Here is a 15,319-nt window from a genome sequence, read left to right as displayed (position 1 = left end):
GCACTAATTGCACTATTCTCAATGGGCATTGATTTATACCCATATGGGTTTATCACACATTTTTTATATAAGTCTATATTTAATAGACTAGTTTTAAGAACCAATGATTGAGCTTTAATACTTACCTTATTAACACCTTTATATTACAATATCAGAAACAGACGTCTAATTGTCATCCAAAAGTGCCAATAGTCTGTTCTTTATACTTATCTTGATGCATTCTGATTATCAGGACTTATGAGTATATCAGATTGTTCCCTTAGACATGCGCAGTATACAACCAAGCTGCGGTATAGACTAAGTCCTATCACATGCGCAGTACTAAGAAGCGCTGCGGGATTAACAACGCGCATGCGCGAGACCAATAGCGGCCGTAATAGCGGGTATGACTGACCGTCAGCTGATCAGGCACATGATCGGCTGCGGGTGGTTACGATGGAAGTCGTGAAGGATAACGTAGCGGGCGCTGATAGGGCCAGTGGAGCGGTGGCCGATGACATCACAGGCAAGTTTGAAGTTGGATTGGCTAAACAATAGCAGGCTTATGTAAACAATCAATATGATTGGTGGATATTGACGCAAAGTTATGATGTGGAACCGAACCGTGTGAGCGCACAGGAAATGATGCGCACAGTAGTTAATTTCCTACCATATAAAAGGACGACTGATGCATGGTATATGTCACGATGCCGGCTGGCAGGAGGTGGATCCTCTGTGCCAGAGAGGGATTGGCGTGGACCGTGCTAGTGGACCGGTTCTAAGTCACTACTGGTATTCACCAGAGCCCGCCGCAAAGCGGGATGGTCTTGCTGCGGCGGTAGTGACCAGGTCGTATCCACTAGCAACGGCTCAACCTCTCTGACTGCTGAAGATAGGCGCGGTACAAGGGAGTAGACAGAAGCAAGGTCGGACGTAGCAGAAGGTCGGGGCAGGCAGCAAGGATCGTAGTCAGGGGCAACGGCAGGAGGTCTGGAACACAGGCTAGGAACACACAAGGGAACGCTTTCACTAGGCACAAGGGCAACAAGATCCGGCGAGGGAGTGCAGGGGAAGTGAGGTATACATAGGGAGTGCACAGGTGAAGACACTAATTGGAACCACTGCGCCAATCAGTGGCGCAGTGGCCCTTTAAATCGCAGAGACCCGGCGCGCGCGCGCCCTAGGGAGCGGGGCCGCGCGCGCCGGGACAGGACCGAGGGAGAGCGAGTCAGGTACGGAAGCCGGGGTGCGCATCGCGAGCGGGCGCCACCCGCATCGCGAATCGCATCCCGGCTGGAGGCGGTATCGCAGCGCACCCGGTCAGTGGGTCTGACCGGGGCGCTGCCGTAGCGAGGATGTTGCGAGCGCTCCGGGGAGGAGCGGGGACCCGGAGCGCTCGGCGTAACAGTACCCCCCCCCCCTTGGGTCTCCCCCTCTTCTTAGAGCCTGAGAACCTGTGGACCAGACTTTTATCTAGGATATTGTCCTCAGGTTCCCAGGATCTCTCTTCAGGGCCACAGCCCTCCCAGTCCACTAAAAAAAAAGGTTTTCCTCTGACCTTTTTGGAGGCTAGTATCTCCTTTACGGGGAAGATGTCTGAAGAACCGGAGACAGGAGTAGGAGAAATAAGTTTGGGAGAGAAACGGTTGATGACGAGTGGTTTAAGAAGAGAGACATGAACGGCATTAGGAATACGAAGAGAAGGAGGAAGAAGAAGTTTGTAAGAGACAGGATTAATTTGGCACAAGATCTTGAAAGGACCAAGATAGCGTGGTCCCAATTTGTAGCTGGGAACACGGAAGCGGACATATTTAGCGGAGAGCCATACCTTGTCTCCGGGAGAAAAAATGGGGGGAGCTCTTCTTTTCTTATCAGCAAACTTCTTCATGCGTGATGAAGCCTGTAAGAGAGAATTTTGGGTCTCTTTCCATATGGTGGAAAGATCACGAGTTATTTCATCCACAGCGGGCAAACCAGAGGGCAAGGGAGTAGGGAGGGGGGGAAGAGGGTGACGGCCGTACACCACGAAAAATGGGGATTTGGAAGAAGATTCAGAGACTCTGAAGTTGTACGAGAATTCAGCCCATGGAAGAAGATCTGCCCAGTCATCCTGGCGGGAGGAAACAAAATGCCGTAAATAATCACCCAGGACCTGGTTAATTCTTTCTACTTGCCCATTGGATTGAGGATGATAAGCAGAAGAAAAGTTTAATTTAATCTTGAGTTGTTTACAGAGAGCCCTCCAGAATTTAGACACGAATTGGACGCCTCTATCCGAGACGATCTGCGTGGGCAACCCGTGAAGACGAAAAATGTGTACAAAAAATTGTTTTGCCAACTGAGGCGCTGAAGGAAGACCAGGAAGAGGAATAAAATGTGCCATCTTGGAAAATCGATCAACGACCACCCAAACAACAGTGTTGCCACGGGATGGGGGTAAGTCTGTAATAAAGTCCATACCAATCAGAGACCAAGGCTGTTCGGGGACAGGCAGAGGATGAAGAAGACCAGCAGGCTTCTGGCGAGGAGTCTTATCCCGGGCACAGACAGTACAGGCCCGCACAAAATCAACAACATCCGTTTCCAGAGTCGGCCACCAATAGAAACGAGAGATGAGTTGCAAGGATTTCTTGATGCCCGCATGGCCTGCGAGATGGGAGGAGTGACCCCATTTGAGGATTCCGAGGCGTTGGCGTGGAGAAACGAAGGTCTTCCCTGGAGGAGTTTGCCTGATGGAGGCTGGAGAAGTGGAGATCAGGCAGTCAGGAGGAATGATGTGTTGCGGAGAGAGCTCTACTTCCGAGGCATCCGAGGAACGAGAGAGAGCATCGGCCCTAATGTTCTTATCGGCAGGGCGAAAATGAATTTCAAAATTAAACCGGGCAAAGAACAGAGACCACCTGGCCTGGCGAGGATTCAGCCGTTGGGCAGACTGGAGATAGGAGAGATTCTTGTGATCGGTGTAAATAATAACTGGAAATTTAGATCCCTCCAGCAGATGCCTCCATTCCTCAAGTGCTAATTTAATGGCCAGTAGCTCTCGATCCCCGATGGAGTAGTTCCTCTCCGCCGGAGAGAAGGTCCTAGAAAAAAAACCACAAGTAACAGCATGCCCAGAAGAATTTTTTTGTAGAAGAACTGCTCCAGCTCCTACTGAGGAGGCATCAACCTCCAATAGGAAGGGTTTAGATGGGTCAGGTCTGGAGAGCACGGGAGCAGAAGAAAAGGCAGACTTGAGCTGTTTAAAGGCGTCTTCCGCTTGAGGAGGCCATGACTTAGGATTGGCGTTCTTCTTGGTTAAAGCCACGATAGGAGCCACAATGGTGGAAAAATGTGGAATAAATTGTCTGTAATAATTGGCGAACCCCAAAAAACGTTGGATAGCACGGAGTCCGGAGGGGCGTGGCCAATCTAAGACGGCAGAGAGTTTGTCTGGGTCCATTTGTAGTCCCTGGCCAGAGACCAAGTATCCTAGGAAAGGAAGAGATTTGTTACGCCGAGCGCTCCGGGTGCCCGCTCCTCCCCGGAGCGCTCGCTACACTTCCCTCACTGCAGCGCCCCGGTCGGTTCCACGGACCCGGGGCGCTGCGTTACCACCTCCGGCCGGGATGCGATTCGCGATGCGGGTAGCGCCCGCTCGCGATGCGCACCCCGGCTCCCGTACCTGACTCGCTCCCCGTCAGTTCTGTCCCGGCGCGCGCGGCCCCGCTCCCTAGGGCGCGCGCGCGCCGGGTCTTTGCGATTTAAAGGGCCACTGCACCGCTGATTGGTGCAGTGGTTCCAATTAGTGTTTACACCTGTGCACTTCCCTATATCACCTCACTTCCCCTTCACTCCCTCGCCGGATCTTGTTGCCCTAGTGCCAGTGAAAGCGTTCCTTGTGTGTTCCTTGCCTGTGATTCCAGACCTTCTGCCGTTGCCCCTGACTACGATCCTTGCTGCCTGCCCCGACCTTCTGCTACGTCCGACCTTGCTTCTGTCTACTCCCTTGTACCGCGCCTTTCTTCAGCAGCCAGAGAGGTTGAGCCGTTGCTAGGGGATACGACCTGGTCACTACCGCCGCAGCAAGTCCATCCCGCTTTGCGGCGGGCTCTGGTGAAAACCAGTAGTGACTTAGAACCGATCCTCTAGCACGGTCCACGCCAATCCCTCTCTGGCACAGAGGATCCACCACCTGCCAGCCGGCATCGTGACAGTAGATCCGGCCATGGATCCCGCTGAAGTTCCTCTGCCAGTTGTCGCTGACCTCACCACGGTGGTCGCCCAGCAGTCACAACAGATTGCGCAACAAGGCCAACAGCTGTCTCAACTGACTGTTATGCTACAACAGTTACTACCACAGCTCCAGCAATCATCTCCTCCGCCAGCTCCTGTACCTCCTCCGCAGCGAGTGGCCGCTTCTGGAATACGACTATCCTTGCCGGATAAATTTGATGGGGACTCTAAGTTTTGCCGTGGCTTTCTTTCCCAATGTTCATTACACTTGGAGATGATGTCGGACCAGTTCCCCACCGAAAGGTCTAAAGTGGCTTTCGTAGTCAGCCTGCTGTCTGGAAAAGCCCTGGCTTGGGCCACACCGCTCTGGGACCGCAATGACCCCGTCACTGCCTCTGTACACTCCTTCTTCTCGGAAATTCGAAGTGTCTTTGAGGAACCTGCCCGAGCCTCTTCTGCTGAGACTGCCCTGTTGAACCTGGTCCAGGGTAATTCTTCCGTTGGCGAGTATGCCGTACAGTTCCGTACCCTTGCTTCAGAATTATCCTGGAATAATGAGGCACTCTGCGCGACCTTTAAAAAAGGCCTATCCAGCAACATTAAAGATGTTCTGGCCGCACGAGAAATCCCTGCTAACCTACATGAACTCATCCATCTTGCCACTCGCATTGACATGCGTTTTTCCGAACGGCGTCAGGAGCTCCGCCAGGATATGGACTCTGTTCGCACGAGGCGTTTCTTCTCCCCGGCTCCTCTCTCCTCTGGTCCCCTGCAACCTGTTCCTGTGCCTCCCGCCGTGGAGGCTATGCAGGTCGACCGGTCTCGCCTGACACCCCAAGAGAGGACACGACGCCGCATGGAGAATCTCTGCCTGTACTGTGCTAGTACCGAACACTTCCTGAGGGATTGTCCTATCCGTCCTCCCCGCCTGGAAAGACGTCCGCTGACTCCGCACAAAGGTGAGACAGTCCTTGATGTCTACTCTGCTTCTCCACGTCTTACTGTGCCTGTGCGGATGTCTGCCTCTGCCTTCTCCTTCTCTGCTGTGGCCTTCTTGGACTCTGGATCTGCAGGAAATTTTATCTTGGCCTCTCTCGTCAACAGGTTCAACATCCCGGTGACCAGTCTCGCCAGACCCCTCTACATTAATTGTGTAAACAATGAAAGATTGGACTGTACTATACGTTTCCGCACGGAGCCCCTTCTAATGTGCATCGGATCTCATCATGAGAGGATTGAACTGTTGGTCCTCCCCAATTGCACTTCTGAAATCCTTCTTGGACTTCCCTGGCTTCAACTCCATTCCCCAATCCTGGATTGGTCCACTGGGGAGATCAAGAGTTGGGGGCCCTCTTGTTCCAAGGACTGCTTAAAACCGGTTCCCAGTAAACCTTGCCGTGTCCCTGTGCTTCCTCATGTAACCGGTCTCCCTAAGGCCTATATGGACTTTGCGGACGTTTTTTGCAAAAAACAAGCTGAGACTCTACCTCCTCACAGGCCTTATGATTGTCCCATTGACCTCCTCCCGGGCACTACTCCACCCCGGGGCAGAATCTATCCTCTGTCCGTCCCAGAGACTCTTGCCATGTCTGAATACGTCCAAGAAAATTTAAAAAAGGGCTTTATCCGTAAATCCTCCTCTCCTGCCGGAGCCGGATTTTTCTTTGTGTCCAAAAAAGATGGCTCTCTACGTCCTTGCATTGACTACCGCGGTCTTAATAAAATCACGGTTAAGAACCGCTACCCCCTACCCCTCATCTCTGAACTCTTTGATCGTCTCCAAGGTGCCCATATTTTTACCAAACTGGACTTAAGAGGTGCTTATAATCTCATCCGCATCAGAGAGGGGGATGAATGGAAAACGGCATTTAACACCAGAGATGGACACTTTGAGTATCTGGTCATGCCCTTTGGTCTATGCAACGCCCCTGCCGTCTTCCAAGACTTTGTTAATGAAATTTTTCGTGATCTCCTATACTCCTGTGTTGTTGTATATCTGGACGATATCCTGATTTTTTCTGCCAATCTTGAAGAACACCGCCAGCATGTCCGTATGGTTCTTCAGAGACTTCGTGATAATCAACTCTATGCCAAAATAGAGAAATGTCTGTTTGAATGCCAATCTCTTCCTTTTCTAGGATACTTGGTCTCTGGCCAGGGACTACAAATGGACCCAGATAAACTCTCTGCCGTCTTAGATTGGCCACGCCCCTCCGGACTCCGTGCCATCCAACGTTTTTTGGGGTTCGCCAATTATTACAGGCAATTTATTCCACATTTTTCTACCATTGTGGCTCCTATTGTGGCTTTAACAAAAAAAAATGCCGATCCCAAGTCTTGGCCTCCTCAAGCGGAAGACGCCTTTAAACGACTCAAGTCTGCCTTTTCTTCGGCTCCCGTGCTCTCCAGACCTGACCCATCTAAACCCTTCCTATTGGAGGTTGATGCCTCCTCAGTGGGAGCTGGAGCTGTCCTTCTACAAAAAAACTCTTCCGGGCATGCTGTTACTTGTGGTTTTTTTTCCAGGACCTTCTCTCCGGCGGAGAGGAACTACTCCATCGGGGATCGAGAGCTCCTAGCCATTAAATTAGCACTTGAGGAATGGAGGCATCTGCTGGAGGGATCAAGATTTCCAGTTATTATTTACACCGATCACAAGAACCTCTCCTACCTCCAGTCTGCCCAACGGCTGAATCCTCGTCAGGCCAGGTGGTCTCTGTTCTTTGCCCGATTTAATTTTGAAATTCACTTTCGGCCTGCTGATAAGAACATTAGGGCCGATGCTCTCTCTCGTTCCTCAGATGCCTCTGAAATTGAACTCTCTCCTCAACACATCATTCCTCCTGACTGCCTGATTTCCACTTCTCCAGCCTCCATCAGGCAAACCCCTCCTGGAAAGACCTTTGTTTCTCCACGCCAACGCCTTGGGATCCTCAAATGGGGTCACTCCTCCCATCTCGCAGGTCATGCGGGCATTAAGAAATCTGTGCAACTCATCTCTCGCTTCTATTGGTGGCCGACTCTAGAGACTGATGTGGTGGACTTTGTGCGAGCCTGCACTATCTGTGCCCGGGATAAGACTCCTCGCCAGAAGCCCGCTGGTTTTCTTCATCCTCTACCTGTCCCCGAACAACCTTGGTCTCTGATTGGTATGGATTTTATTACTGACTTACCCCCATCCCATGGCAACACTGTTATTTGGGTGGTCGTTGATCGATTCTCCAAAATGGCACATTTCATCCCTCTTCCTGGTCTTCCTTCAGCGCCTCAGTTGGCTAAACAATTTTTTGTACACATTTTTCGTCTTCACGGGTTGCCTACACAGATCGTCTCGGATAGAGGCGTCCAATTTGTGTCTAAATTCTGGAGGGCTCTCTGTAAACAACTCAAGATTAAATTAAATTTTTCTTCTGCATACCATCCTCAATCCAATGGACAAGTAGAGAGAATTAACCAGATCTTGGGTGACTATTTACGACATTTTGTTTCCTCCCGCCAGGATGACTGGGCAGATCTTCTACCTTGGGCCGAATTCTCGTATAATTTCAGAATCTCTGAATCTTCCTCCAAATCTCCGTTTTTCGTGGTGTACGGCCGTCACCCTCTTCCCCCCCTCCCTACCCCCTTGCCCTCTGGTCTGCCCGCTGTGGATGAAATTTCTCGTGATCTTTCCACCATATGGAAAGAGACCCAAAATTCTCTCTTACAGGCTTCTTCTCGCATGAAGAGATTCGCAGATAAGAAAAGAAGAGCTCCTCCCATTTTTTCCCCTGGAGACAAGGTATGGCTCTCCGCTAAATATGTCCGTTTCCGTGTCCCGAGCTATAAGTTGGGACCACGCTATCTTGGTCCTTTTAAAGTTTTGTGTCAAATTAATCCTGTCTCTTACAAACTTCTTCTTCCTCCTTCTCTTCGTATCCCTAATGCCTTTCACGTCTCTCTTCTTAAACCTCTCATCCTCAACCGTTTTTCTCCTAAATCTGTTCCTCCCACTCCTGTTTCCGGCTCCTCGGACATCTTCTCTGTCAAAGAGATCTTAGCCTCAAAAAAGGTCAGAGGAAAAACTTTTTTTTTAGTGGATTGGGAGGGTTGTGGTCCAGAAGAGAGGTCCTGGGAACCTGAGGACAATATCCTGGACAAAAGTCTGATCCTCAGGTTCTCAGGCCCCAAGAAGAGGGGGAGACCCAAGGGGGGGGGTACTGTTACGCCGAGCGCTCCGGGTGCCCGCTCCTCCCCGGAGCGCTCGCTACACTTCCCTCACTGCAGCGCCCCGGTCGGTTCCACGGACCCGGGGCGCTGCGTTACCACCTCCGGCCGGGATGCGATTCGCGATGCGGGTAGCGCCCGCTCGCGATGCGCACCCCGGCTCCCGTACCTGACTCGCTCCCCGTCAGTTCTGTCCCGGCGCGCGCGGCCCCGCTCCCTAGGGCGCGCGCGCGCCGGGTCTTTGCGATTTAAAGGGCCACTGCACCGCTGATTGGTGCAGTGGTTCCAATTAGTGTTTACACCTGTGCACTTCCCTATATCACCTCACTTCCCCTTCACTCCCTCGCCGGATCTTGTTGCCCTAGTGCCAGTGAAAGCGTTCCTTGTGTGTTCCTTGCCTGTGATTCCAGACCTTCTGCCGTTGCCCCTGACTACGATCCTTGCTGCCTGCCCCGACCTTCTGCTACGTCCGACCTTGCTTCTGTCTACTCCCTTGTACCGCGCCTTTCTTCAGCAGCCAGAGAGGTTGAGCCGTTGCTAGGGGATACGACCTGGTCACTACCGCCGCAGCAAGTCCATCCCGCTTTGCGGCGGGCTCTGGTGAAAACCAGTAGTGACTTAGAACCGATCCTCTAGCACGGTCCACGCCAATCCCTCTCTGGCACAGAGGATCCACCACCTGCCAGCCGGCATCGTGACAAGATTGACATTCAAACAGACATTTCTCCATTTTGGCATAAAGTTGGTTGTCTCGAAGTCTCTGAAGAACCATGCGGACATGCTGGCGGTGTTCTTCTAGGTTGGCAGAAAAAATCAGAATATCGTCCAGATACACAACAACACAGGAATATAAGAGATCACGAAAAATTTCATTAACAAAGTCTTGGAAGACGGCAGGGGCGTTGCACAGGCCAAAGGGCATGACCAGATACTCAAAGTGTCCATCTCTAGTGTTAAATGCCGTTTTCCATTCGTCCCCCTCCCTGATGCGGATGAGATTATAAGCACCTCTTAAGTCCAGTTTGGTAAAGATGTGGGCACCTTGGAGGCGATCAAAGAGTTCAGAGATAAGAGGTAGAGGGTAGCGGTTCTTTACCGTGATTTTATTAAGTCCGCGGTAGTCAATGCAAGGACGTAGGGAGCCATCTTTTTTGGACACAAAGAAAAATCCAGCTCCGGCAGGAGAGGAGGATTTGCGGATAAACCCCTTTTTTTAAATTTTCCTGGATGTACTCAGACATAGCAAGAGTCTCTGGGGCGGACAGAGGATAAATTCTGCCCCGGGGTGGAGTAGTGCCCGGGAGGAGGTCAATAGGACAGTCATAAGGCCTGTGAGGAGGTAGAGTCTCAGCTTGTTTTTTGCAAAACACATCAGCAAAGTCCATATAGGCCTTAGGGAGACCGGTTACAGGGGGAACCACAGGGTCACGGCAGGGAGTACTGGGAACCGGTTTAAGGCAGTCCTTGAAACAAGAGGTACCCCAGCTCTTGATCTCCCCCGTGGACCAATCCAGGGTTGGGGAATGGCGTTGGAGCCACGGTAGTCCAAGGAGAATTTCGGAAGTGCAATTGGGGAGGACCAAGAACTCAATTTTTTCTTGATGAGGTCCGATGCACATTAGAAGGGGCTCCGTGCGGTAACGTATGGTACAGTCCAATCTTTCATTGTTAACACAATTGATGTAGAGGGGCCTGGCGAGACTGGTTACCGGGATGTTGAACCTGTTGATGAGAGAGGCCAAAATAAAGTTTCCTGCAGATCCGGAATCCAAGAAGGCCATAGTAGAGAAGGAGAAGGTAGATGCAGATATCCGCACAGGCACAGTAAGACGTGGAGAAGCAAAGTAGACATCAAGGACTGTCTCACTTTTGTGCGGAGTCTGCGTGCGTCTTTCCAGGCGGGGAGGACGGATAGGACAATCCTTCAGGAAGTGTTCGGTACCGGCACAGTACAGGCAGAGATTCTCCATGCGGCGTCGTGTCCTCTCTTGAGGTGTCAGGCGAGACCGGTCAACTTGCATAGCCTCCACGGCGGGAGGCACAGGAACGGATTGCAGAGGACCAGAGGAGAGAGGAGCCGGGGAGAAAAAACGCCTTGTGCGAACAAAGTCCATATCCTGGCGGAGCTCCTGACGCCTTTCGGAAAAACGCATGTCAATGCGAGTGGCAAGATGAATGAGTTCATGTAGATTAGCAGGAATTTCTCGTGCGGCCAGAACATCTTTAATGTTGCTGGATAGGCCTTTTTTAAAGGTCGCGCAGAGGGCCTCATTATTCCAGGATAGTTCAGAAGCAAGAGTACGGAATTGTATGGCGTACTCGCCAACGGAAGAATTACCCTGGACCAGGTTCAGCAGGGCAGTCTCAGCAGAGGAGGCTCGGGCAGGTTCCTCAAAGACACTACGAATTTCCGAGAAGAAGGAGTGTACAGAGGCAGTGACAGGGTCATTGCGGTCCCAGAGCGGTGTGGCCCATGACAGAGCTTTTCCAGACAGAAGGCTGACTACGAAAGCCACCTTAGACCTTTCAGGAGGAAACTGGTCCGACATCATCTCCAAGTGCAGAGAACATTGTGAAAGAAAGCCACGGCAAAACTTAGAGTCCCCATCAAATTATCCGGCAAGGATAGTCGTAGGCCTGAAGCGGCCACTCGCTGCGGAGGAGGTGCAGGAGCTGGCGGAGGAGATGATTGCTGAAGCTGTGGTAGTAGCTGCTGTAGCATCACGGTCAGTTGAGACAGCTGGTGGCCTTGTTGCGCTATCTGTTGTGACTGCTGGGCGACCACCGTGGTGAGGTCAGCGACAACTGGCAGAGGTACTTCAGCGGGATCCATGGCCAGATCTACTGTCACGATTCCGGCTGGCAGGAGGTGGATCCTCTGTGCCAGAGAGGGATTGGCGTGGACCGTGCTAGTGGACCGGTTCTAAGTCACTACTGGTATTCACCAGAGCCCGCCGCAAAGCGGGATGGTCTTGCTGCGGCGGTAGTGACCAGGTCGTATCCACTAGCAACGGCTCAACCTCTCTGACTGCTGAAGATAGGCGCGGTACAAGGGAGTAGACAGAAGCAAGGTCGGACGTAGCAGAAGGTCGGGGCAGGCAGCAAGGATCGTAGTCAGGGGCAACGGCAGGAGGTCTGGAACACAGGCTAGGAACACACAAGGGAACGCTTTCACTAGGCACAAGGGCAACAAGATCCGGCGAGGGAGTGCAGGGGAAGTGAGGTATACATAGGGAGTGCACAGGTGAAGACACTAATTGGAACCACTGCGCCAATCAGTGGCGCAGTGGCCCTTTAAATCGCAGAGACCCGGCGCGCGCGCGCCCTAGGGAGCGGGGCCGCGCGCGCCGGGACAGGACCGAGGGAGAGCGAGTCAGGTACGGAAGCCGGGGTGCGCATCGCGAGCGGGCGCCACCCGCATCGCGAATCGCATCCCGGCTGGAGGCGGTATCGCAGCGCACCCGGTCAGTGGGTCTGACCGGGGCGCTGCCGTAGCGAGGATGTTGCGAGCTCTCCGGGGAGGAGCGGGGACCCGGAGCGCTCGGCGTAACAGTATACCTGTCCTCACTTCTTTGAAAAAGCCAGGGTACACTGGCGAAACGTCAGCAGGAGGGGCTATAATGTTTTTATAAATCGGCATCCTAGTGACACAATAGCAAGATTCGAATAGGGTGGGGGTTTTCTCTAGTCAGCGGTGGCGACACTGTCTGGCTTAACTAGACCTTTCCACTGTGGCACTGATCACAAGACATATGGGCAATTTTGACCTATGTTGTAGTCACACTGTGGATGACCGGACTTTTTAACATTTTTTCACTATGGTACCAAAAGCACAATTTATAATTAAGTGGTTGTAATAAAAGTTAAGTTTTAATAATTTAGTTAAGTAGTCTCTAGTTTAGGGCAGTCCTTGGGGACGTGTCCCTAAAATTAAAATTTGCCCTTGGGCCCATAAGACTATAGTTATGCCCATAAGGCACAAAAATCCTCTTGAATCCCACTCCTATAAAACTTAACTTTTATTATATTTTAATTAAACCAGGAGAGTTATTTAAAATAACAACTAGTTGCCACTGAGTTGGTCCACTATCCAACCCAATATAATTGCTCACTGTTCTGATCAAGAACTAGTTTGGGAAGGATATTCAGCACACACTGGTGCTGACTAGTAGTAGAATTTTTGCTCAACCAGGCTGTCTGCCAAAGTGGGGGATTATTGCACCTGCAGTGTGCAATGTCTCCCACTTATACTGTTATTTCAGTGGACAGGTTTTATAGGAGTAGGATTCAGGAGGATTTTTGTGCCTTATGGGCATTACTGTTGTTCATTGTCAGAGTTACCCTCCCCTTCTACTGGGGCAATAGTACTTTGGTTGTTGACATAATACTATAGTAAGGCCCCTGATTACCCAGAGCGATCAAAATTTCTAACAGATGAAAGCTCTAGCATTATAAACATTCTAAGCAAAGTCTCTGGAGCGTATATCACTTCTGCACTTCTGTCACAAAATTATAGGGGATCATAAGACGCTTTGGTACTATGGTACCCCCTTAGTTAATTTAAAAGTCTAAACTCTGTAGTAGTGATGGCGTTACATGCAGCTCTTTATAGCAGTTGTAGTAGTAATGGCGCATGTGTGTTTCCACCTTAGCATATCTTATTGTTTTTTATTAAAGAAAAACTTACTGCAATAATATAGACTCGGATGAGAACCTTCACAGCATGGTTTTGAGGGATTCCTTGTAGAATTCTCAGTTGTCGGGTATCCATAGAGCTGGAGAGGTCTTCCATGCTTTTATAAATGCTGAAACAACCCTGAGGTTCAGAAACAACAATAATGGGTCTTAGTACTTTAAAGCACTAACACAGACACCCAGTAATACAGATTCCCACTTTAATAAAGTTATCCTATTCTAGATTACCGAAACCCCAACGAAAACAAGGAAGAAGTTTCAGCGAGATGTCTGGTGGTATACACAAGATAATTTGTAGAAACATGGCACTTAAAGGAAATCTGTCACTACATTCACCCGCACTAACTAGCAGTACTGGCGTGTAGAGTGGGTGACACTGATTAAAACGATACCTTTTGTGTCCAGATCCGTCGCTGTGTTTCGGAGATATCTTTATTTTAGTGAATATGCAAATTCATTGTGCCCGACGCCGGGACTGTAGCTCCGCCCATGCCCAAGACTGCTCATTTGCATATTCACTAAAGTAAAGATATCTCTGGAACACAGCAACGGATCTGGACACAAAAGGTATCGTTTTAATCAGTGTCACCCGCACTACCAGCCAGTACTGCTGGTTAGTGCAGGTGAATGTAGTGACAGATTTCCTTTAATAAGGTTGTTCCCTATTGACAACCACACTGGCCCGGTTATCAACTGAGCACCATGACTCCAGCTTCAGAGCCCCTCATTGCCATATACTGTTACCACAGAGACCCACTTCTGGCTATAACTTTTCTTAGCAGGAGGCTGGTGCAGGTATGGCTGATGGGTTCTACAGGAAACCTTGTGCCTCTTCAAGAACATTTGTGTAAATGACTCACCTTAAATTTCCCAATAATCCTGTCATCATGGACACTATGGTCCTCATCGTTGGCTTTGCCTCTCAAGAGTTCAAATGTTCTCACCCAGTCTTCAAAGTTCTGAAACTCACTCTCCAGTTCCCCATCATATATCTGAAGCAGAAAATGAAGACTTTAGGGACACAATAAATAAAATAGTCAATGACAGAAGAAACACACAACCTCCTCGGGCACTGCCATACTCCCTTCCTATGAGGACCTATGCCAAAGTCTTAATTTAGAGGAGTAATCCATCATGAAAACACCAGAAATGAAGATAAAATGGGCTAAGAGTAAGCAGCCATTATATCCTACATTTTACCCTACATTAAAATATATGACTCTTACAGCCCCCAATGATCTAGGTGGTCTAGCAATGCCAAATTTTTACTTATATTTTCTCGCAAAGCAGTTGGAAAGAATTAAAAATTATGAAAAGAATTATATGATGAGGTCCATCAAAAATAAAATAGGCACAAATAGAGTTTTATTATTATAAATGTTAGAAGCTGGGGAATTGGAGATGGATAAATTTACACATTCTAGATTAATAAACAAATCTTGGGTGGAAGTTAAAGGGGTACTCCAGCGGAGCATTGTGACATCACGGCTCCGCCCCTGTGTGATGTCACGCTCCGCCCCTGTGTGACGTCACGTTCCGCCCCCTCAATGTAAGCCTATGGGAGGGGGCGAGTCACAACACTCCGTCCCTGTGATCACCAGTAATCAGACCCGGAGCGAACACGCTCTAGTGACTAATTCTAACGGGGTGCTGCGTGCAAGATCACGGGCATCCCACAGCGGCGGGACCCCCGTGATCAGGCATCTTATCCCCTATCCTTTGGATAGGGGATAAGATGTCTTAGCGCCAGAGTACCCCTTTAAGGAAATTATACAAGCGGAGGGGATATTTTCATTTACATCGTTGTGGAAAAGTAGAAAAATTATACAATTTAACACTATCCCAGATATAAAATTCTGGGTTTCACAAAATATTAATAAGGTGATTCACATTTTGAAACAAGGTAAATTAAAATTCTTTGAGGTGATAGGGAATTCAATGGATTTCTTCAATATGTTGTTTGATTCCGAATCAATAGTTATAAATGACCAGGCCTGGTGGAAGAATGAATGACACAGACTCCAGCTGTATACAGAGTTTACTTACAGAAATCAGATTATTATAGACATAGACATGAAAGGATGGAACACTTCCAGATTATACATGATCCCCAACAGCTGCCTTATCTTTAAGCAGGAGGAGGATGTGTGTGAGGCCTCAACTTGAATGGCCTTGAAGCTTTCCTGTAAGCTCAGCAATTGTAACCTTGATAAGTTTCCTGGCT

At 49.9% G+C, this 15,319-nt stretch overlaps 1 protein-coding gene across 3 annotated transcripts in view; it reads right to left on the bottom strand.

The window, feature by feature from the left end:
• Positions 1 to 15,319, bottom strand: part of FER1L6 (fer-1 like family member 6) — a 207,020-nt gene that overhangs the window by 57,613 nt on the left and 134,088 nt on the right. For all 3 annotated transcript variants that reach the window (XM_056522715.1, XM_056522714.1, XM_056522716.1), the window contains 2 exons: positions 13,956 to 14,087; positions 13,088 to 13,216 (listed from right to left, as the gene is read on the bottom strand). In XM_056522715.1, coding sequence (XP_056378690.1) covers positions 13,088 to 13,216; positions 13,956 to 14,087 — 261 coding nt within the window. The remainder of the gene's footprint in view (positions 1 to 13,087; positions 13,217 to 13,955; positions 14,088 to 15,319) is intronic.

Source organism: Hyla sarda, chromosome 5 (assembly GCF_029499605.1).
Source record: "Hyla sarda isolate aHylSar1 chromosome 5, aHylSar1.hap1, whole genome shotgun sequence".
Lineage (NCBI taxonomy): Eukaryota > Metazoa > Chordata > Amphibia > Anura > Hylidae > Hyla > Hyla sarda.
The sequence above is the reverse complement of the archived record's forward strand: the minus strand, read 5'-3'. Positions and strand labels throughout refer to the sequence as shown.